The 25,620-nt window shown below is 37.2% G+C and overlaps 1 protein-coding gene across 1 annotated transcript in view; it reads right to left on the bottom strand.

Moving 5' to 3' along the window:
* Nucleotides 1-25,620, bottom strand: part of LOC110595496 (tubulin polyglutamylase TTLL7-like) — a 56,597-nt gene that overhangs the window by 12,018 nt on the left and 18,959 nt on the right. The window contains exons 7-10 of the mRNA XM_021711564.1: nucleotides 23,073-23,278; nucleotides 21,932-22,066; nucleotides 19,742-19,822; nucleotides 6,394-6,554 (exon numbers count right to left, since the gene is read on the bottom strand). Of these exons, the coding sequence (XP_021567239.1) occupies nucleotides 6,394-6,554; nucleotides 19,742-19,822; nucleotides 21,932-22,066; nucleotides 23,073-23,278 (583 nt within the window). The remainder of the gene's footprint in view (nucleotides 1-6,393; nucleotides 6,555-19,741; nucleotides 19,823-21,931; nucleotides 22,067-23,072; nucleotides 23,279-25,620) is intronic.

Here is a 25,620-nt window from a genome sequence, read left to right as displayed (position 1 = left end):
AGTAATTCTGTCTTCACAAGTACTGCCCTACTGCAATCCCAAAAGTAGTGTCCTTCCTTCTTCTGTGCACTCAGCTTATTCCAAAGTAGATAATGATGACACTTCCTTGGTAAGCCTTGTGTGTGTGTGTGTGTGTGTGTGTGTGTGTGTGTGTGTGTACAATTCCTAAGTTTACCATGATGGCACCACCTGAGAAAGAGAGAGCCAGAGCCAGAGAGAAAGTTTATTCCTTAGTGTAAATGAAACTCTTTTCAAGCTTCCAGGGGAAAGTTTGGTTTGAGACTTGGTAATGGTTCACATCTCATTTTACATAAACCAATTCATATCCCCCTCAGAGAGAAAAGAGGAGACTTTCAGAAAGGAAAAAAAATATTAAGAAAAATATTTTCCTGAAGAAATGTACTTCCCAAGGGGAGATTCAAAGACTCCATTTTCAACCTTTGGATATTTGATATATTTGAAATTTGTAAAAAATGCTTTAGAAACACAGAGAGGTATTTTTTTACTAGAAAAGTTAGTATTTATTTTTTTCAGGAGAAACATGGTCCCACATAGACAGCATGTCATCAGTGAATAACAGGTTTTCTTAATGGGAATAAGATTCAAATCAGGTAAATGAAAGAAATAAATTTTCTTCGGTGTTCTGAGATGTTTGGGACTAAATATAATAAACTAATATAATACTGTGCTTTTCTTAATTGACAAAAGAGTAAAAGTTATTTTCATTCAAGAAACAGAAATATGCTAGTTAAATTAACACTACTAATAAAATGTAAATTATTACTAAATATAAGAAAAACTGGATATGATATATGCATATTTATCAAGATATATAGAGGTAGATCTAGATATAAAATCAACTTACCTAGTTCAATCAAGGAAAAAATTGTAGAAAACAAATTAATTAGGGAATATGTTGATAATTAATATCCTTTAATCTAGCAAGCTTTACGTGTCTGGGCACAGAGAAATAAAAATTTCACATAAATGTAAATAAACACAGAAAACATCCTGTGTTTTGACTATACACCTAGCACTTTTCTTTCTGCTCGGATTTTGGGTATGTCGACTAAAGTCTACCTCCTCCACCACCCTCCACTCTTAACTTGAATTTACTTTTTTTTTAATGTTTTTGATATTTTAGAACCATTTGATTAGATCTATCAGGTCACTCACATTATAGTCTTTTTCCTTTACGTTAGTTGGGGTCTAAAGGCAGAAAAAGAACAAACAAACAGAAAGGAAAATAACAAGGCTTCTTCCAGAACGCTCAAATTAGACATAACTTTCTGAATAATATGTGAGTTCTAATATGACCAGCTTTGGTTTCTCTTCTCTCCGTCTTCCTTAAATATTTAAAATAAATCAAGGTCCTATGCATACTTATTTCTGGTGCATATATCTACCACCACTGGCTAAATGCCTTATTTATTAACCCATATTTAAGTGTCAGCCCACCAAAACCCATCATGAAGAAAATGAATGACACCTATTTCACTTGGCTCTAGGTTGATGGTGCCCCCACTATACAAAGGAAAAGGAAACCCAAGTTAAGAACTCTGTCCTCCTCCTGCTCCTTGCTGTCACCTGGCATAGCTGAGTAGATGGGAAATGCCTCTGTAATACTACAGTATTTCAATTTTCAATACTAGCAGCACAAAGGCTTTTTATTAACACGAAAGGAAGTAAATATAGTGAAAAATATTCGTTCTTTTATCAAAGAACTCAGAATATCACCTACCAATTTTCTGAATCTAAATTCCGAGGAAATGGGAACATTAAAATCTATGAATTGTAAAAGATAAAATTTTTAATGTGGTACATGTACACAAGGGAATATAACGCAGCCACGAAGAAGGACAAAATTATGGACTCTGCAGCAACTTGGATGGATTTAGAGTCCATCATACTCAGTGATCTATCACAGAAACAAAGAACTGAGTACCACATGTTCGCACTCATATGTGGGTCCTGAACATTTAACACGATACTATATGAAAGGGTTGGCAGTAGCTGGAAAGTGCCAGGGGTGGGGGAGGGGGAGCCACATAACATGAATAAGGGTACCTGATCTCAAACCAGGAAAAGTGGGGACCAAAGGGAGGCCCAAACTTTACCTGTACGATGACACCTTATCTACCCAATCCTGAATTGTACCCCATATTGCTAAGCTAAAAAAAAATGAAATTAAATTAAAATTAAAATTCTTTACCAAAAAAAAGAAAAATTAAGTCATTCAAAAGTTCTAGCTCTCTCTAATCCTCAGTAAAATATGAAAGGAAATTACTTTTATTTAGTAACATAACAATAAGGTATGGAATACTAAGTAACTTCGGCAACAAAGGAGAGTTACTAATGAAGTCCAGAGACTTAAAAATCCTCAGACTATCCAGTAATCTCATAATCTTCATCTGCTTTAATCATCAGAACGTTTAATAAAGCAGTTATCTAAAGAGTTAAACTGATTCATCCTTTTCTTCTCTGGTAGAAGTCGTAACTGACGATTCAGTGGCCCAAAGTTAAACAGCAGAAAGAAGACAAGAAAGTCAAGTATATATACTGCATAAGGACAACATACTAACTGAATAATTCCAACACAACACTGAAAAGTATTAAGAACAACACATCCTATTGAAAGTGATTTGACAACAAGGAGATTCACATATTTAAGTAATCTCTGTTATGTACACATTTTTTTTTCCTTTCTTTTAAAGATGTGAGGTACAATTCAGAGTTAGGTATGCAAGTGGTCAACATACAGGTAAAGTTTGGGCCTCCCTTTGGTCCCCACTTTACCTGTTTTGAGATCAGGTATACCCCACACCCCACCCCAGCAGTATCCTGCTACTGCCAATACCTTTCTTATAGTATTATGGTAAATGTTCAGGGTCCACTGAACGTGAGTGAGAACATGTGGTACTCTGTTCTTTGTTTCTGTGAGAAACAAAGATCACTGAGTATGATAGACTCTAAATCCATCCAAGTAACTGCAAAGTTCATATGTTTGTCCTTTACAGTTTTTATATGATCCTATACCTCGAAAACACAAGAGAAGCTGTCAAAAACCTGCTTTCACTGATAAAGGACTCACTCCCACAGGAAAATACTTTGGGTAAAAGGGTCCAAGTCCGATTCTTTTCTTTGGGGTTATTGCATCAGGTTTTTAAGAGGAAATGGGTTTTTCCAAACCATTCATTCCTTCTCCCATACTAGCCCCTGACTCCACCTCTTTGCTTTACCTGGCAAACTATTCCTTCTGCAATTCTCAGCTGAAATGTTACTTCCCACGATCATCTTTCCTGAACTCTCAGGCCTGAGTTTGATCCCCATAGAACCTTAGTCTTCTCCTATCCCAATAAGACATGGTAGATAATTTTATTCATGAAAATTCCAAGAGCTATTTCCCTAAAGAGAACATATTCAGAATGTGGGGCATTGTAACACCCCCAGGAGGCTGCATGTGAAAAAAAGTTTACTGGGCATAGGTTTCAGCAGTCTAGACAAGGGTGTTTTCTGCTTGACGTATCAGTAAAAACCCTGGGCCAATTCTAGGGAAAACTGCCACAGAGGTATACGTTACTCCTTGATGTTCCTGGAGGTGGACAGGAGATGGTTTCCTTACTTTATTTTATTATTGGGAGTGTTGACAGGCAAAGGTAGGAATCAAGGAGACCCAGTTACATTAATTATATTTTTTTCCATGACTTTACAGCTAACTGTGAAAGAATGCCGAAACTTCTACTAATCATTCCTTTAGAAGTGAGAAGAGCAGATTTTCACCATGACTGCTAGGCTGTTAGGCCAAAGGTTCAAGGAGTATACACTGGTGATATGTGGTTCACAGGATAATGTGGAACTATTGTGAGTCCAAACTGAGAAACGAACACACACAGTACTATGCGACTTCATTACATTGAGGAGGTCGAAGAAACTCATTCATAAAGACGCAAAATAAAGCCTGATGCTAAATTCACCTCTACAGACTAATTGAAAGGAGTGGGCAGAGTCAGATTGGACCTGAAACTACTCCTGCTCACCCTGCCCTGACATAATGGGCTAGGAATCTGGCTAATGCTATGAGGCTTGCAGTGCAGCAAAACGGGCAACCACTGGCAAATCTGCTTCAGGGAGAGTCAGTAACATACTTAGAGTGTCGGCTCTTGAGTCAGACTACCTGGGTTTGAATGCAGGCTCATTCAGTTACTATGGAAACGTGGGTAAGTTATATACTCTGTTTACACTTCAATTTTCTCGTCTGTAAAATGAATATAATGATAATCTCAAAAATAGTTTTGTGGCGATTATACAAATACTTAATATGTAAAACGGTGTCAGACACATAGTAAGCCTTCAACAAACGTTATTGGCTATCACAATGATTACTAGTAGTACTAGATACCACCAGAGAAGTTAGGGGGGAATCATGTGCCAGAGACAGGAGAACAGGGCTTGGGATCAAGTTAGAGTATGCTCGTGAAATGGTTCAGGAAAGAGGCGCCCCAGAGGCAAGAAAGTAGCACTTTGAAGGCATCTTCAGGGTCTGGCATTGGAAATCATCCCTGGACTCAAAGCCACAGCACCGGTTTTAGTAACAGATTGTCCCATTGCCTTCTGTGGTAGACAGCAGCTAGGATCCATATAAAGCATCAAACCAATGGATCAACAGAGAAAAAGCATTCTAATTATGAGTTCTGATTGGGAGAACATTTACAGTGAGCCATCAACTAAGGGGCTGTGGAGTAGAGTTCACATGTTTCACTGAAGTGTCTGCAGAAATAATTTATAGCCAGGATTATTCTCAGATTTCATCACAGTGCCTTATGAGTTCCCCGTTGGTGAATGGCAGCTGAGGAAAAAGACGATGGTAAGAATGAGCCTGAAAGTCGTATGAATGATTCACTATCAGACGGCTAGAGTATTTAAGTGGAGAACATTCCGAGACCATTTCAGAGTAGAATAGTCAAGAAGAGATGACTACAGTATCGGGCTAGATATAGAATTCAAAGAATGCAGAGGGGATGGAAGGGAAACGATTGTGGAAAGCGGTCCAGCCAGATACTCACTGACATCGACAGCTCAGAAGAAGAAAAAGACAAACTTTTCAAAGATCTGAAAAACAATGAACTGTTCTTTCTGGAGCAGAGTTCAAGTAGGGGAGTAATGAAAGAGAAGACTGGAGAAATAAGAAAAAAATCAGCATGTTGACCTTCTATCTGTAGATAAAAGGCTTAATGATAAATGAGGGAAATCACTACAGATTTTAGGAAATGACCATGACAGTTCAAATGGATAAAGGAAAGAAAAAATTGGAAGGAAAAATGCCTAGAAATCTATTAATTTCACCCAGTCCTTCTACCCAAAAAGGCTCCTTTTGTCTGAAATCCTGTCATACTTTATCTGTGTCTGTTTTAAAAAGATGGTTACTTTTGTATATATTATATGTTATTTGCTAGAAAATCAGGGTTTATTGGTAAGAGCATGAACTCCGGAGTCAAGGCTGAGTTCAAACTCCAGTACTACTATATCCTCAGTACCTATCCGGGCCTCGTTTTTTTTTTTTAATTTATAAAATGGAGGTCATATAGAAACTGACTCAAGTTGACGTAATGAAGATTCAACTACTTAACACATATAAAGTGATGAGAACAGTCACTGGCACACAGTAAGTAGTATAGTTATCTACTATCGAGTTTCTTGAGGGCAAGGCCTGTGTCAGATTCAACTTTGTGTATCCAAAAATAGCTAACAGAATGGTAAGTGCTTGATAACTGTTGAAAGAATGAACAGAAAACAATCAAGTATAACCACAGTGGGCGTGTGAAAGAAAAAACTAACTGGATTCAGTAAATGACCGAATACAGTAAATGAAAAGGAAGATGCAATGCCCCTTCAATAGCAAGCGTGTATGCATGGGACAGCTACAACAGGACTAAGAGAAGCCAGGAAGAGAAGCCATTTCCAAATAAAAGGGCATGGACATTTGGTTTTAGATATTTTGAGGCTAAAATGACAATGAGTCACAGTGGCTTTAGCTCCATTGTGATTCTGGGAAGCAGGAGGTTAGCCCTAATTTTAGAATTCTGCAACATAAAGGCAACAGCTGAACAACTTCAAAGATACTGGTTTGTAACTTTTTTTCTTTAATTAAGACTATCTCGTTTCAACCGAATTCAAGTTAGTTAGCTGGGGTTATGTTCACCGTCATCATCTTATCTAAATGAGCTTCAGTGATATAAACTATAGTTTAGTACTAAAAATAATATGTAGCAAAAAAAAAACCCCTCCATTTTAAAAAAGATCATTCAAGAAATTCAACCATATTATCAGGCTGCCTCTATAACTAAATAGTAAAATATTAAAAATTACAATTATAAAAGATGACTCAGAACTTACCCCGAATCACAGAAACAGTTCCACAGTCCTTGACCATGACTCCAGAGCAAGCGATTAAAAACCCGGTTGAAAATCCGATATAGATTTACTTCCTCAACATCAGGTACTTTCCAGATGCGTGGAAGAACTGTACGAATACTTGTTTTTACTATGTCCAAAACCTAGTGGGAAAATCAGAATACTTAGAATCTAAGTATGTATATGTTTGTCTAAAATTAAAAGATGAATACACACACAGAACAACAGCATAGAATAAAAAGTCCAGAAATGGATCCATGCGTTTATGAAACTTTGACTTATGACAGAGGTCCATGTCAGATCACTGGAGTAAGAAGAGATTGTTTAACACATGGGGATTTTAAAAATAATAATCCTTATAGAAAAGAAGAGATGAAATTGAATCTTTCATTAAATAAAAAAGAATCACATATATAGTATTAGAGGAGATAAGGTCTTCTGTGCTAAAAAATAAACCATCTTAGTGGATGATATTGGTGAATTTCTTTTGGACTTCGGGTTAGAAAAAGATTACTTAAGTTACAAAAATGTATGAACCATAAAATATTAATAGATTCTGATGATATTACAATTAAGACCATCTGGTCATTAAATATACCTTAAAGAAAATAGAAGACAACTTACAAACTGGAAAAATATATTCAAAGCATATATATCCAAAAAAATATTACTGTAAGGAATATATAAGAATGTTTAACAGATTTTTAACAGTAACTTAATAAGAAAAAATGGACAAAACGTTAGAACAGGCATTTTAAAGAGGAAATAAATTTGCTCAATACCAAATAAAAATAAAAATGAAGGCTATTAATAAGTTATCATTCCCTATTCATTTAATTGACAAAAATTAAAAGTCTGATAATACCAAATGCCAAAGAGGATATAGACCTGTGGATCTCTTAGATGTTGTTTGTATGACCACAGATAGGTTCAGTTACTCTGGAAAACACGTTGGCATTATCACCGAAAACTGAAAATGCATATACCCCATGGCCCAGTATTTTATTCCTAAGAGAATCTCTCACAGGTAAAAACAGGAGGTGCCATGTACAAGAATGTTCCTAGTAGCCGTTAGCCATTGTAAAGACTAGCAACAACCTAGCTCTCCAACAGTGGAGGCATGGGCAAATCAGCAGTGGCATAGTCGCTCCTTAGACAGGAGTCAAAATGAATGAAATATGACACACCACACAGAGCATCTTAGTGATATAATAGTAAGTTTAACAAAATACATGCTAAGGATTACATACATACTTTAATAGAAGTAAAAAGAACAAAATTTAAAAAGCACTTTGAGGAAATAGTCATAGATATAATTAAAAATATGTAAAGAAAGAAACAAGGGACCAGTGAACACTGAGTTCAATAAAATGGCCACCTGAAATATAGGGACCCAGGAGGATCGGGGTGAGTCATCTGGTTAGATACAGTTCATTCTCAAGATCCTGGCTTTTTTTTTTTTTTTTTTTTTGAGTTGGAGTCTCACTCTGTCGCCCAGACTGGAATGCAGTGGCACGCTCCCGGCCACCGCAGCCTCGACCTGCTGGGCTCCAGCAAATCCTTCTGCCTCAGTCTTCCAAGTAGCCAGAACTACAGGTGCACACTACCACGCCCAGCTAAAGGATCCTGGCTTTTACTTGGGTGTTGGGTTCACAGGTGGTATAATAATCTTTAAAACACTAAATAAAAACATGCCCTATAATGAGACCAATAATGAAAGTAATCATGAAACGAGGACTATGATTAATCTTGACAACTTGAAATCCTAGAATTCCTAAAAAATGCTAACCCCCGCAAAAAAAACTGCTTTGTCTAATTCACATGTAGTTGATACTTATGCAACATATTTCCAACAAAATTCTTTTGAAAAAAAAATACCAACAAATATAGTTATTCTGATTTCACTTACTAAAGTAGGGTTTTCTCACTTTTTGTTTTATCTGTCTAATTATAGGAACTGCCTATAAAAGTGAGACTGAAAGATGAAAGGGAAAACAGACTTTCAAACATAAAGGCTGAATGAAGACATAATCTCTCTCAACATGCTCAAACATATAAAGAATTGGAAGCAGATGAAAGAAATAATTTGTTTCTCTTTAGAACAGCAATATTTTAAAAAGTGATATTATTTATCTCTGATCAAGGCAAATTTAGAATAAACATCTGTTTAAATTTTTTTCAAAGTAGCATGTTATTTATAGAAGAATCCGAACTACAGTTTTTCACAGTGAATTGTTTGGGCAGCTTTCCTATCCTGTTCCTGCGTCCTGGACCATCAAGAGGATCAGTATGTCAAGTGTGTCAGATGGAGGGGGATGAGGAAGGGTAATAATCTCTAATAAAGTTGTTTGTGAAAAGACAGGGTCCCAGAAAGTCTCATTATTATAGATAATGAATGCTGAATTATAAAGAATAATTTTTTAAACTTTAATATGAATTATTCACAATAATACAATACATATCAAACATGAATTCACGCCTTTTATTTTTTATCATTTTACACTTAAACTATTAGTTTAGCTCTTAATTTTTTTAATATAGAAAACAGTACCATGGCTGATGTGATATAATAATCAACAATATGCTGGACATAGTGACTCATATCTATCCTCCCAGGGAGGCCAAGGCAGAAGGATTACTTGAGACCAGGAGTTCAAACCAGCCTGGGCAACATGGTGCCACCCTGTCTCTACAAAAAATTTAAAAAATAACAGGTCAGGCATGGTGGCACATGCCTGTCGTCCTTGCTACTCATGAGGCTGAGGCGGGAGGATTGCTTGAGCCCAGGGGCTGAGTTGCAGTGAGCCATGATCGTGCCACTACACTTCAGCCTGGTCAACAGAGTGAGACCTTGACTCAAAAGGAAAAATCAACATGAGCCGTAAAAGATTAATTTAAGTCATTTCCCTTCTCAATGTTCCTTTCTACTTTCTGTCCAAGAATGGCCTGTCGTAGCAGGCCAAAAGTCAAATGCAGAAAGGAAAGAATTAAAAATTAGCTAAGATAACCCATAAATTAGTCTCAAGAATAAATATAAGTTATAGAAAATAACTGAAATTGAAAAATGTCATTAATACTAGAAGTTTAACATTACCTTAAGCTAATCAGTTTTCACATTATATTATGAAATAATTATTCAACTTTAAAATGATGAAGCATTTGAGATGATGGGGTGTTCACCCACCTCTTTTTAAATACATTTCAAGGGTAACTAACATATACTGGCTCCTGCCCCACACCAAGCACTACGCTGGAAACACTACTTAGAGGAGACTCCTCTGGCCACTACTCTGCATATATTTTCTCCTTAATTTAGAGGAAATTTTGAAAGCATGATGGTCTGATATCCTAGCCCGCAGCAAGTTCAGAATGGGGCCAGAGAGTCAGGAATGGGGAATGCTTCTGATCCACTCCTTATGTTTTCTCCAATATGAAGTTGGAAAAATCTTCACGCATCTTGCCACCTCTGCCTAAGAAGCAATTTTCCAGAATGTTGAGATGGGCATGGTCTGGTCAGTCCATGCACTTCCTTCTTCCTTTCCAGAGCCTTCCACTGGGAACACTCATTCCCCTTGGTCTCTCTTTACTTGTGGTGTTTAGTGAGCCTTCAATGAGCCTCCCCAAGAAGGCAGGCTCTGGTTCCAGGCAGAGCAGCCACTAAAATTGGGAGGTTCCAAGAGAGCAGGAACCCAACTCCTTCAACTCTCCTCTGAGTCGCCACATCAGCTCTGTCCTCTGCCTGAAACAATCTCCTATCTCTTCACTTGGCAAACTTCTCACCTCAAACATCACTTCTTAGGGAAAGCTTACCTGCCCCAAAAATATTATATGGTACCTTTATGCCCAATTCTTTCTCTATTTGCAATTATCTTATTTTAATTTCCAGTTTAATTAGTGGAGACTATCATCTATATACAGGGAGGCATTATACCCATCTTGGTAATAAAGTTACCATGTCCCCAGAACTTAAGACAACGTCTAGCACTTACTGAGTGCTTGTCTAAGTGAGTTATTCCTTGAAAGAAAGTAATACCTACGCAGACAAAACTTATGCAGGTAAGATTCAGAGCTAACACATAGAGAACTTACCATGTGCTAAGCACTGTACTGAGCATTTTTATGTATTTTAACTTACTTAACCCTCAAAACAAAAACATGAGGTAGATACTACTGGTCCCTTTCCAAAAATCTTGAGGCTAGATTCCATAATCACACTGGAAATAATTCTGTGGGGGGAAAAATATAAGTATTTAAACCAACAGATTTTTAAAAAGCATAACTTCTTGTCAGGTCACTACCACCAAATTAATTCAGGTGGGTTAGGTTTTGCTGCCTAGTGGTTATGAAAATTCTTTTAGTTGTTTAAACATTTTGGTTCTCCATTTTATGGATGGGAAAACTCAGACACAGAGCAAATAAGAAACTTATCCAAGATGACACTGCTCATAAATGAACAGCTGTGTATCCAAACCTGTGTTTTTCACCGCCACCCAACACAGCCTCACAATTTGGTCTTTCCAGATGCCAACAGCAAAAAGCCTGGAAAAGAACCCAGTTGTCTCTTCTTGGATTCAGATTTACCTAGTCAAACAATACTTGGGAAGTGGGGTGGGATCACTGTGTACAAATAAGGCTACCTAGGCACAGCCATGGAGTATGGATGAATTTTCTTAAAAGGCTATGTACAGGCCAGGTATGGTGGCTCATGCCTGTAATCCCAACACTTGGAGATGTGTAGACAAGAGGATTGCCTAAGCCCAGGGGTTTGAGACCAGCCAGGGCAACTTGGCGAGACCTCATCTCTACAATAAAAATAAAAGAAAAATTAAAAAGAAAAATGAGCCAGGTGTGGTGGCATGTGCCTGTAGTTCCAGCTACTTGGAAGGCTACAGCAGAAGGATTGCCTGAGCCCAGCAGGTGGAGGCTGTGGTAGCCACAATCATGCCACTGCACTTCAGCCTGGGGAACAGAGTAAGACTCTGACTCAATAAATAAATAAATAAATAAATAAATAATAAAAGGCTATGCACAGATGGGGGACAATGGCTACGCTTTTAGCAAAACACTCACTAAATAATTTTAAGAAAGCGAATGGCAGGCAGGCAAGAAATCAGACTGGGATGAGGTAAATTAGTGTCAGTCCTATTTGTGATGCTTTTTTGGATTCCCGATGCTTTGAGCTTAGAAGAAATTGAGTGGAAGAAGAATAATCTGTGAAACACAAAAATAAATGGTCAGCAAGGTGCCCTTGTGTTTATCTGTGGGCTCAAGTGAGGTAACTTGGAGAATATAGGTATCCATTTCCCCTACATTACGGCTTTTAAAAGCATCCCAACCTAACATCAAGCTCTCCAAGCGGGGGGTGGGGGGGCCGAATGAGAGATTCAGTCAATGACAACATTAATAAAATGAAAAGATTTGTCTTTTCTGTACGAAATATAGCACATTTGAAGGCATAAAGCACACAGATACATTCATACTTTGCAAGAACATACAGATGTTGAATGACAAACTGCTCCATATGGCTGAACAGTTGGTCCTAAATTAAAATAATGGCACGAGGTGAAGGTGGTTTAGAAATAACATTAAAATCACTACATGTTGTACTAATGATGTGTGCAGCAGCCATGGCTATAGGGTAAAGGCATCTTTGCTGATGCAAGAAAGAACAGCTTCAAACAGCATTGATGTCAGCTCAAGTGAAAAGATGGGAAATAAAATCATCAAAACGCATGCAGAAGAAATGACAGAGGGTATTAAAAAGAAATTGCTACTTAGGGGAGTGATATTTGATAAATGAGGATCTCTGAAAACCCTAAAATAAATGCAAATATAGCCCAACCTTAATATCATAACTTATTTCTCTCCATCCTTCAGTCTTACTTTAGGTCTAGATATCACATCAGAGAATAAGCTTCTCAGCAGATTTGGCATTCTTCACAGCCCACCAACACTGTGATGTTTCATACTTCATATATATTCCTCACAAACTCTATAAAGCAACAGCTTTCTTGGCAGAAAACTAAAATATGCAAGTATGGAGTGACCACAACATGACACGAAATGAGATGAACTATTTCCATTTTCACCTGGTGAGAATTCATTCCAGTATTTATTTCCTACACCCTTGATCTTTACATTTTCTACCCATTAAGAAAAATTTGAAATAAGGCAAATAATTGCATTTGATTTCCAAGAACATGAAAAAGAAAAGCACATGGAAGATTCTGAGTGTATGGCATTCTGATCTTAGGGCTTTACAACACTCTAATAAACAACTCCACGTGCCACGATCCTAGAATGGAAAAAGTGAGATACCTATTGCAACAAGGTTCTCTACATGGCATTGAGATTTTTAAATAAGAGTCTCGTGCATTCACACCTAGAACAGTGTCTGGGACATAGGAGTCCCTCAATAAATTTATCTGTTGAGTGCATGATTTAGTGAGCAAATGAATGAGTAAGGAACTCTCAAGATTCCCAGTCGTGCCTAAAAGAGTATTTATACAAAATTAGAAACCAATAAACGTTTGCCAAATTAAACGGCAGCAGACATAGCCTTTTTGGCAGCCATAGAGACCTACCACTCAAATCAGCCTGTTTCAAAGAGTACAGTTAGCTGATGGTTTCCTCATGTGGGATCTTCTGCAATACTCAAGCCACGCTTATGTTCTCCCTAGACTGCTCCCAGTCAAGGACTGAGCAAGGTTGGGATACCAGTGAATAGCTACTTCTACCCAGTGAGATCCTCTAACAAGCAGTCCTCAATCTGGGCTCCCCATCAGCCTGTCCAAGATTCTCAGAAATTTACTGAAGTCTGAGACTCTTCCTATCTAATCTTCTCCCCTTCCTTTCACAGGGATCAGACCTGCATCTCAGTCGGAAAGATTTTCCTGTCTTCTCCAGCTCTCTCTCTTCTTTATCTCTCTTGGGTGTTTCCCCTTAAACATCTCTTTCACTCTCAATCCCATTTTAGTGTCTGCTTTCCAGAGGACTGAGCTGGTAAAGCCTTGCAATGATTATTGACTGTCATCAGCCAAAAGAAAGATAGAATTGATTAATCTACATTTAATGCAAATTAGTGAAGTTCTGATTTTCTAAAGAGATAACTTTTTATGTAATGTCCAATTCTGCATTCCACAGCTGACCTACATTTTCAGGTTTCTTTTCTTTTCTTTTCTTTTTATTTTTTTTGGATGCATTTTCTAGCACAAGTTTCCAACTAACAGTCCAATAAATGGTCAATATGTTATAAGCCAAGAGATCATTTTTATATATCATTTCTTCATGTTCTACATAAAAGAATTCTGCATAAGAAGAATTCTTAGTAAAAGAAAATACATCAGAAAAACATTTGGAATCTTTAGTAGAAAAAAATATTGGCCTTCATTTTACCTCTTTTAAGGTTAGAGTACATTCCCATATGTCTCATTTCCTCACAAGAACCTCCCCCAATACTTAATGTTATAAACCTCAGCAAAGTTCTGAGAAGTTACCAGTCCAAGGTAAGCAGCAGAGGAAGTATTATGTTCATATCCATATGACTTCAAATACAGTACCTCGTCTCACTACCTGTTATTGCCTCTCTAATCACACCATATAAAGTTTTTTCCCCAGTGAACTTTTACTCACTCTTATATTGCTCTCATATTTTCAGAAAAGAAAATATTTCAGTCAGTCTTCATCTAATCACCTCTGATTTAATCTGAAATAAACTTGAGGTGGAGAAAAAATATGCATATATTAACTATGTATAACAGACATAAATAAATCAGCTAAACACATTCAAGTTTATCCCAGTGATGTTTCCACAGTATCTCTATGCTTTTATTCCTGTCTGGGGTGAATTTCAAGAATTTTACATAATCAATTCTAATGCCATTGATTAAGTGGACAAAGCATTTAAAGGAAATCCCAGTAAAAAAAATCTCTGTTTACATTAGAATTCAATATCTCCATTGCTGACTGGCTTGATGATTTGCATTCCTGGTATATATAGTTGCTAAACTTCTTGTTTTGTGAATGGGGTACAATAACCTATACATTTTGGCAGGGTTAATTTTATAAAAATGAAAAATTTTACAAAAATTTGTTTTAGAGCTCCTTATGTTGAAATAATTACTCATGTATAAGGGTTCTTGTTTGTTTGCTTGCTTGTTTGTTTTCAGTTGGAGTCTCACTGTGTGGCCCAGACTGGAGTGCAGTGGCATGCTCATGGCCACTGCAGCCTCAACCTGTTGGACTCAGGTGATTCTTCCACCTTCGGTCTACCAAGTACCTGGGGCTACAGGTGTGTGCCAGGATACCTGGCTAATTTTTTGATTTATTGTAGAGAAGAGGTCTTGCCAAGTTGCCCAGGCTGGTCTCGAGTCCATGGGCTCAACCAATCCTCTCATCTTGGCCTCCCAAAGTGCTGGGAGCCACCATGCCTGGCCCGGATAAGGGTTCTTAAATCACCCCTACAGTAGGAGAAGAATGTCAATGCCGAATGAACGCTGCTAGAAGTTGTCCTCTACTTCTATTCCTAGAAGTGCTTTCCCTTTCACTACATATCTGAGAAATTTGAATCTGTTTTGGGAAAAGTCTCTTAAAGAACAAAGCTGTTGAGGGAAGAAAAAAAGCCACAAACATGATGAATATAGGAAGAAAAATTTCTACAATTAAGTTGCACATGTCTAAATTCTGGGCTTCCACTTCTGTTCACAGTCTGGGACTAGCATTCCTCAGCGACTCTCATGGCTTTATGAAAGTGGACATCTTTGCAAGATAAACTTGCTCTGGTTAAGATGAGCCCTTTTTGTTCTTTGAGAGCCAGAATTCAGGGTATGAATTCTTCTGCCAAAAACAGAATTGTCTATTAAAATGCCTACGTAGAAGAATGATAGCAATCCCTTGGGTGGTGTAAACTGTGGACCCTCATAACAAGCTTTTATTGAAGCTGGAACATATCATTACTTTCCACAAACACAAAGGAAATATACAGAGGGTGCCAAAAAATGTATACACATTTTAAGTAAGGAAAAAACTGTACTAAAATTGTAATACTCAATGTAAACTAATGGTAAAAGATGAATAAAAGTCACATATGACTTCTGCAATTATGAGAGGTGTTCAAAGTGGTGACCGTCAGAGTCCAGACACTTCTGATTACGGCAAACTAAAAGTAATACATAGATAACATCTCTTAAAATGCGTGTACATATTTTTGGCACCCCTGGTAGTACACCTTTGATTCATGCTGAAAGGAAGATGTAACAAAGGACTCAATGAAAGAATACAAGGTATAAATGTTTTAATAAAGCTCCTATCCCTTACTTAAGTTCTCCCATTCCCTCTACATAACAGTGTATGATTATTACTTAAAGGAGGTTGCACATCTGAGAACTAGAAAAAAAGATTGCACAAAGATAACACACTCCAAATTTTCTTAGAGTATGACAGAAGAGATATGCTAGCATATGAACTCGTGAGTAAATTTATCAACAAGCGTTTATTTTTATTCAAATTTAGAAACTCAATTGAGCATAATGACCCAAAAGCAGATGAAGTGAATTGTTTCTTTCAATTCACAAGTATTATTATTATTCACACACATCATTTGATCATCCCATGCAATGTTGATCAGGCCTTCTCATATTACGTGTAAAAAATAGAATAGCACTGTCTCCATGTGTTATGGCTGTTCAAATCAACATCACATATCACTAGGAAAGAAAGAAGAGTACAGAAAGAAGCAGCTAGCTGGATACTGAGTCTAGAATTAAGAGTCTAGAGTTAGGTCAACTTAACAGATGTTTATAGAAATCCTCCTTAGCCAGGCTCGGTGGCTCAGCCTGTAATCCCGCGTCTTTGGGAGGCTGAGGTGAGTGGATTGCCTGAGCCCGCGGGTTCGAGACCCGCCTGGGCAGCGAGACCTCATCTCTACAATAAATCAAAGACTCAGCGGGGCGTGGTAGCGCATGCCTGTAATTCCGGCTACTTGGAAGGCTGAGGCGGAAGGATCGCCGGAGCCCAGCAGGTCGAGGCTGCGGTGGCCGGGAGCGGCCACTGCACTCCAGTCTGGGTGACAGAGTGAGACTCCAACTCAAAAAAAAGAAAAGAAAAGAAAAGAAATCCTCCTTTAGGTGACTACAAAGTGAGACCCATCTTTGGGCTTTTAGAGGGGTGGACAAAATTATCCATCCATTCCTCAAGGGAGATTGTAAGTACAACTGAGTACGAAGTGTCATGAGGATTCAAGTTGGGAAAGATAATATCTGGTTGTGGGGAGATCCAGACAGGTTTTGTGAAGAAGATGGAAGTGGACCTTCAAAAAAAGTGGTGTGGGAGGGTGAAGAAGGGATTCTAGACAGCAAGAGCAAGATCCTGGGATCAGAAAAGATGTTCTCTGCCTCTTTCCCTTAATTGTACCTCAACAAAACAAACCCACAGCACCATTACATTGTAAGCCCTTTCCACAGAGATGCCCATGTCTGTCTGTCATTTCTCCATTTTAAAAAGTATTTTTCTAACTTGAAAAAATATATAGAAAAACCCACACACACACACAAAAAGAAAAAAATGACACCAAATGTCACCACTTTCCTTCCTCTGGCTCAGTAAATCTGTCTTCCAGATGTAAAAAATTATCATAAAAATTTGGTACTTAGTTTAAACAACTTTTTAATGCTACATATACATATATATATAATTTAACTATAAATATATATCCATAGTACACATATATAGGTAGATTAAAATGGGACTATATATATTATTGTATAACTTGTTTCCTTAATTTAATATCTTGATTCTTTTTTTTAGGACAGAGTACAGAAGGGTAAAAGTTAACAGAGGCACTTCCTCTTTGAGATGCCTAAGGCAATGTTGGCCTGACTGGACATTCTCACAGACCTTCTGATTAAATTCATCAGAAGGTTCTTATCTGAGAACATTTTTAGATATCTATACCCAGTCTGTCTAGATTCACACTGTCCAGTGCAGTCGCTACGTGACATGGCTGGCTCCTTGCATTTAAATTAATTAAAATTAAATTCGAGAATTAAAGATTCAAAAAGGGTCTTAGTTGCAAATAGCCACATTCCAAGCACTCACCAGCCACATGTGGCTCAGGGCTACTGTACTGGACAGCAGAGACACAGGACACTGGAAAAAGTCCTTTGGGACAGCGCTCATGGTAAATAGCAAACCTGGAATTTTTCATTTCTTCTGGCTGAAGGGTGGAAGTTAATCCACACAGGCTACATGGTTAACTCATGGAGAATAAAATGAAGGTCACCCAAATCGGAAAGTCTTCCCCAGTGCTGGTATAGACCACACACTTGCCATTCTGAACTCAGAAGGCCTCTGGGCATGTGAAAAGAGACACTGGAAAGGTGATGGACACGGCTTCCCAGACACCTCACACTTGTTTGTGTCCTTTGCTCATTATTAGTAAAGTTTGGTTAATGTTATTAACACAACTTTTTTCTTACATCATGAGTCATAAACTTGTGCCATAGCTTGGGTTAACATCTGTGATTCCAGAATAGTATTCAATTGAATGCAACTGAACTGAATGAATGTACTATATAGTAAGCCCCCTACATATGAATGAGGTCCATTCCAAGAGTATTCTCATAAACCTGTTAGTTCATAAGTCCAACACAGTTAGCCTAGGTAGCCAACTAACACAATTGACCATGTAATACTGTACTGTAATAGGTTTATAATATTTTTCACACAAATAATACATAAAAAACAAACACAAAAGTAAGGAAAACATTTTTAGTCTTATAGTACAGCACATGACAATGTATGCCAAATGCATAAAGTGACTTACATGATTGGCCATGAGAATGCACTTTCACATCTTTGAAAGTTTGCAACTTGAAGGTTCATATGTAGGGGATTTACTGTAATTCATTTAACCATATCTATTGAATAGATATTTAGGCTGCCTCAAATGTTTTGCTTTCAAACCACTACAATGAATGATCAAGTACATAAATCTTTTATACATTCAGGCTATGATTCTGTAGGATAGAAAGCTGGAAGTGATTTTGCTGAGTCATAAGGTTATGAACATCTGTAACTTTATTACATAATGCAAATTACTGTTCTAAAGAGTTGTACCAATGTATTTTCTCTCTAACAGAATATGGGTAAAAGCTCTTTTACCCATACTATTTCCATCACAGGATATAATCTCTTATTAATTTTTGCTGATATCAAACAAAAATATAAAACATGAATAAAATGGTGCCTTGTTATGCCTCATGTGCACACCAAGCTAATTTCTATCTCAGGATCTATGTATTTGCTCTTTCCCGTGCCTGAAAGAATGTCTTTGCAGATAGTTGCATTGCATGACTTTGATTTCACTTAATTCTCTCCTTAAATGTTACATTCTCTCTGTTTTTTAATCCTGCTTTTTTTTCATAATAGTACTTAAGATCTGTGGGCATTGGTTCCAGGACCCCCTTAGGAAACTAAAAGCTATGGATGTTCAAGTCCCTGATTTTTTTTTTTTTTTTTTTTTTTGGAGTTAAGAGTCTCACTGTCACCCAAGCTGAAATGCAGTGACACGCTCATGGCCACTGCAGCCTTGACCTGCTGGTCTCAGATGATCCTTCTGCTTCAGTCTTCCAAGCCACTGGAACCCCAGGTACACACCACCACATCTAGCTACTTTTTTGATTCATCGTAGAGACGAGGTCTTGCCAAGTTGCCCAGACCCCTGGAATCAGGCAATCCTCTTGCCTCCGCATCCCAAAGTGCTGGGATTACAGGCATGAGCTGCTGTGCCCGGCTAAGTCCCTGATTTAAAACGGCATAGTAACCCATACATATCCTCTTGTATAGTTTAAATCATCTCTAGATTACTTATACTATCTAACAAAATACAAATGCTATGTAAGTAGTTGTTATACTGTATTGGTTAGGAATAATGACAAGAAAAAAAAAGTCTGTACATGTTTGGTACAGATACAACCATTCTTTTTTTCCCTCGAATACATTTAATCCCCAGTTGAATGGATCCATGGATGTGGAACCCACAGATACAGAAGGCTGACTTTACTACTTTACATTCTATTAAATATGGGCTTATTATCAAACCACTTAACTAGAATGTAAATTCTATGAAAGTATGGATTTTTAAAAATTCATTTTTTATCCTCAGAAACCAGGACAATGGCTGACACATAGTAGGTACTCAATAAATATTTGTTGAAGAAATAAGTAAACAAATAAACATGTATAAGGATTGACTATGAATTTGGCTTAGTGATCCTAGCTTAACATTAATACATAACCCAAAAGGACAAAACTGCATATAAGCATTACTCACTTTTCGTTGTTTTACGGAGTCCAATTTTATGAGCCAATAGGAAGCCACTTTTGTTTTATGATACTTCCAGTTATCGATGATCTGTTTTGGGGGAGAAACATTAAGACACTGAATACAGAATCTTCATTAAAGTCATAAATAAAAATGCATAAATGGGCTAACACCGATTTTATTAATTGATTTGTGAAATGAAAGCACTATAATATGACTTGCAATAAAGAATGCAGACCTTCATAAGGAGACATCTGTAAAGATTTTGAATATAATGAAGCCATCTGCATCCAAAGCTTTCTCTTCTTGTACCAAGAACACAATCGCTAATAAATAAAAGTCAAATGTCTTCAGGCATATAAGGTGTGTGAAGAATCTAAGATTTTTCATTTTTTAAAATTTTAGAACTGTACTTACCACATCCGTGATAATATAATAATGAATAATGCAGTAGGAGGCAGCCTATACATAATTAAGATTCTAAGATCCTTTTTTTGTTTTTCACACAAATCTACAACATTTCTGAATATTGATTCTAGTAATCTATACTGTGACAAACAGATTAAAATATTTACTGCATATAGTGAACATATAGTAAACAATCTACTGTCTGATATTTATAATTATTAACTATATTTTATTACATAAGCCTATGCATGTCCTTTATAGAACAATCACATTAGTCACACATATTAGTTCTACTCTCTATTTGTCTAACTTTCTTTGACCTGATTCAAAAAGTTGGAATATAACTAATGTCTCTAAGAAATATATAAAATAAATGTCTGGTACAAAGTACTTAGAAAAGAACTTTATCAAATAAGATAACATATGTAAATAGAAACACATCTAGCATAACACTTTAAACCAATGTTATTTTTTATTTCCTTTGATGTAACAAGTAGCCGCTCGCTTGCAAATAAGATACCCTTTCCACTTTAAAAAATATATGTAATGGTAAAATGTATACTATTTGGGGACTTTGCTTATGACTATGATATGATTACAAAACATAAATTGCAGTTATGGGTATTTACAACCGAGAACGTCTGTTTTATTGTTGCTTGTTTGCTTTTAATTTCTACACACTCACTTTAAACGGTTCTAAAGTAATGCTAAAAAAACAAAAAAGGCCAAGTTTATAGCTGTTTTTTAATCTTACAACTGGCCGCTAGATGGTGCCTTTGCCTCTGGGGAAAAAAAAAAAAATACAGCGAAGCCCAGGAAAAACAGGGTTCTATTAAGAAAGGCCCTTTGAAAAGGATATTTGGACCGGGTGTGGTGGCTCAAGTCTGTCATCCCAGCATTTTGGGAGGCCGAGGCTGGTGGCTTGCTGAGTCCATAGGCTTAAGACCAGCCCGGGCAGCTTGGAGAGATCTCCTCTCTACAATAAATCAAAAAATTAGCCAGGCGTGGTAGCATGCACCTGTAGCTCCAGTTCCTTGAAAGATGAGGCAGAATGATCGCCAGAGCCCAGCAGGTTGACACTGGGGTGGCCGTGAGCATGCCACGGCACTCCAGCCTGAGCTACGGAATGAGACTCCGACTCAAAAAAAGAATGTTTGGATGAAGAAATGCAACCTTGCATGAAGAAATGCTCCTTCACTAAAAATATTAGAATAGCGTGGATCTTCTTTCTGAATTAGAAGTTAAATCATTGATTTTAATATGAATTTTAGGACCCTTTGCCATTTTAGAATGTTCCACTGGGTGGTGCAAGTGTGTGTTTAACAAGAAAAATACATACAGCTCAGCATAAGTCATTTCAAAATCTGACCCCCCAAAATGTGACATTTACATTTTCTTGGCACGTCATGATTTTCATTATTTCCCATTTCATATTAATTTTTCTAAATCTTTATAGGAGCAGGTTCAACCAGACATTTCTTCAATCATCAAGAACAATAACTATTTAACACTAATTATTCTCATTTGATGAAGCAGACTCATCATTAAAATAAGACTATATACTAAAAGATGTTTTGCATTGCTGATTATAAATGTGATGGCACTGTGCATGAATTAGGATAACTAAAATAAACCCCTGTATGCCCTAAAGCTTGTGGAGGTTGAAAAGAACATCAATTAAGTTTACTATGCCATTGAGCATAATGCCTTCAGGAAATGCATTTTAATAGTTTAAGAAGACGACTAAAAAGGTATGAGCTCCTTGGCATTTTAGATACAACAAATACTCACATCTTCTATCAGAAGTTCTGATTCTGCATCTGTCTTTCCTGGAAAGCGTATCTTCATGTCTTTGAGAACAAACAAGGTCTGACTTGTGAGATCATCTTCTTGTTCTTTTGTTTTCAGGTGCCGCAAAGACTCACTCTTAAATTTGAAAGAATACAGATATTTGGAGGGGGGTCTTATTTCATTGTGCCAGTATAATCTGAAAGATATTTCTAGGTAAAAATGATGCACTTTTAATTGAAAAAAGTAACAATGAAAAAGGAAGAAAATACTTTTTTTACACTGTGAACTCTTAGGATTAAATGACGATACAATCCCAGGAGTGTCTTTCATACTTCCACACAGTTGTACTTCTCTGGCTCAAAATACTACAATAAAAATGTAAGTGCTTAAAAAGGACTTCCTGGTCAGTTTCATTGCCTAAGTATACTTTAGATGATTCTTCTGGATTAGGGGGAAAAACCACATTTATTGTGACCAGGTGAAATTCATTCCCTTATATTTCCTAAATTCCCCTTGGAAACACCGTCCACATTAAATAAACAAATTAAATAAATATCTAGTCTATATGAAGGTACTTGGAACTATCCATTTAAACATCTACAAGTAAGTTCACTTATAAAATACATTCACTACTTCCTCAATACTGGATCCATGCTAAGAAGGAAGCACTATGTTAATTTAGTATACAGAGCACATTATAAACAACATTGTACTCAAGTGTTCCCTAAAGAGAATTTATCAGTGGTTATCTTTAACTTGCTCATCAATTTTCCCATTAAATAAAAATTTCCAAACGTCCTCAAATTTGCAGGTAGACTGCACAGTACACTGCAAACGCACACATTCACTCAGGTTATTTCCAACAACGTTATCTCATTACCTGAGCAAATGGAAAATAAAACAGTGCTAGTCTCAGTGTTCTTCTTCAAGTTCTGTGACACAGTGAGGTCTGCCTTTTGAGAGTCCATACTAAGCTGCAGCCTAAGACAGGCGAATAATTCCAATTCCAGGAGGCCATGAGTTGGATTACAGAAAGGAGCTGAGGTTCCATCTGTCCTCCTCTCAAGCTGCTCTCCTTTGCCACCTAGATTCTCAGTGCACTGCTTCCTGCAACCTTGAAAGAGCAAAATAGATGACTTACCACTTGAGAGTTGGTGGAGCTGGCATCACTACTGTGAGACAGATGCCTCAGGTAGGAGGAAGTACGGTTTAAAGAATGAGACCGAGACGCAGAAGCTGGCCGTGATACAGATATCACTTGTTGGGCAGAAAAGGGGCGGGTGTCCCCACTGGAAGGTGACTGAGCAGAGATGGACCGAGGGCAGCTGACAGAACGCCTTATGCAGCCTATCAAGGATGGAGAAGAGGAAGAGTAAAGCAGCAGTGTTAGTACAAGTTTCCCACTGTATTCGGGAAACTTACATAACTTACACACACTAGAGATTAGACCAGATGGTAGCAGAGTGGCAATAAATGTCACAGCACAGGCACCGTCATGAGACTATGAGCTGAAAGTAATTTTCAATTTAAAGAGTGAACTTGGTGCAAAACCTTGTGATGTATAAGGAATGTCTCTAGTGGGAATAATACTACAAATAGTACTTTAATGTTATTTTCTCAAAACATGACATAAAAGAACCAGAAGAAAGGAAAATTAACATTGATGAAGCACTTTCTATATGCTAGGCACCGTGCTAGGAGGTACACTTTTATCTAAATGCTCAGAGATTCTCTAAAGTAGAGATCTCCATTGCCCAGAGGCTCAAGCAAAGGATGTTCTCATGGTAAACGCAGCAACAAAGTGACCAAGCTCGGGTTTTAATCTTGGCGATCTAATTCCAATGTTCTCCCTCTTTCTATAATATCATCATGTTACCCACTATCCTTGGGATTAGACTGGTCACTTATTAGAATCTGTATATAGATTAGAAGTAGTATGTAGGTTAGAGATGAAATATTTTATAGCAAAAATCATACAGAGAATTCGAAAAGGAGTCTAGAGAAGCCAGGCTACGTAGGTGAGTTACAGAATTTGGGACCCATGAGAAAAAAATAATAAAAAAGAGAATAAAATTATAAAGATTATCTTAATGAAGTTTAAATATGTGATTGGTTATTATAAGAATAATACTAAATATTCTTCCTATTCACAGAGGTAAATAATGTTTTAAAAAGTAGATTAAATTCCAATAGGGTGTGGTGACTCACGCCTATAATAACAGCGCTTTGGGAGGTGGAGGCGAGAGGACTGCCTGAGTCCACAGGTTCAAGACCAGCCTGGGCAACTTGGTGAGACCTCATTTCTACAATAGGTGAAAAAAATTAGCCTGGTGTAGTGGTGTGCGCCCGTGGTTCCAGCTCCCTGGAAGGCTGAGGCAGAAGGATTGCCTGAGCCCAGCAGGTCAAGGTTTGGGTAGCTGTGAGTGTGCCACAGAACTCCAGCCTGGGCAACTGTGAGACTCGACTCAAAAAAATGAAAATAAATAAACAAACAAATAAATTCCAATAGTAAAAGACTTAAGCAAAGAACAAAAAAAGTATAGATCTACAGAGCTATCAGAGCAACTAACTAGGGAACACAATAAAATATCTTCCCCAGTGGCATATGGGGAACATTGAAGAAACAGCATAGATTGTTCCAGATAAATAAATGTTGAATCCTGATACAGAGAAATAGATAATCAGTCAATACTATCAATATTTTTTATCCTTTTTTTTTTAGCTTAAATGTTTTCTACAGTCTCCACTCTATGTTCTCTCTCTGCTTGGGTAATATATCAATATTCATTAATAAAATAATTTAATAAAGCTTATATGAAGTCAGATTGAATACCTAACTTTCTCTTCATGAGCTGTTGAAAAAAAATTTTAACCCTTTATAAAAGTGATAGACATAAACTTTACATTTAGAATAGCCTAATGCTTCTCATTTAATTCTGGAGAATACAAAAGCTCTAAAAGTTTAAAGCTATAAAAAGATTAAAGCTATAAGTGATATTTTTAAAAATCTTCTGTTCTTTCCAACTTCCTTCTGAACCTCACACACAGGCTTTTGAAAGAACAGTGCTTCTAGAGAAAAGCTATGTGAGAACTGATCAATCTTTCTCTGTTTACAAAGAGCGGCACATATTTAATGTGTACAAAGGTCAAGCTTAATACTAAGGGAATATGCAAAAGCATGTGTTGTTAACTACACTATCATCCTACTCCCTTTGAGGTCTTAAGGTATCAACTTGGTCATGTCTAACCTGATCACAAAGCAGAAGGAAAATCTATCTCTTGAATCATCGTAGGTTCCCATTATTCACCTAGGCATGTTAGAAATTCAGACAGGGTAACTAAGTAGCTAGACATGCCAGGATGGTTGGGTAGATTAACAAAAAATAGTTGTGACTTTCATATCCCTTTGAAGCTGCAACAAGTCTGAATTTTCCAAGTTAACTGTCTACAAAAGAAAGTTTTACAGATCATCCAGATTTTGTCCTCAGTCATCGGCATCAGTTTGGAGATAAAATTCAAGGAGGATTTGTGGTTATTACGTTCCTTAGTGTAAGATTAAAGAGAGAATATTCCCGTGCCTTGGGAGGCTGAGGTGAGTGGATTGCCTGAGCCCGCGGGTTCGAGACCCGCCTGGGCAGCGAGACCTCATCTCTACAATAAATCAAAAGATCAGCCGGGCGTGGTAGCGC

Source organism: Carlito syrichta, unplaced genomic scaffold (genome assembly GCF_000164805.1).
Source record: "Carlito syrichta isolate Samal-C Ts95f unplaced genomic scaffold, Tarsius_syrichta-2.0.1 Scaffold302367, whole genome shotgun sequence".
Taxonomy (NCBI): domain Eukaryota; kingdom Metazoa; phylum Chordata; class Mammalia; order Primates; family Tarsiidae; genus Carlito; species Carlito syrichta.
The sequence above is the reverse complement of the archived record's forward strand: the minus strand, read 5'-3'. Positions and strand labels throughout refer to the sequence as shown.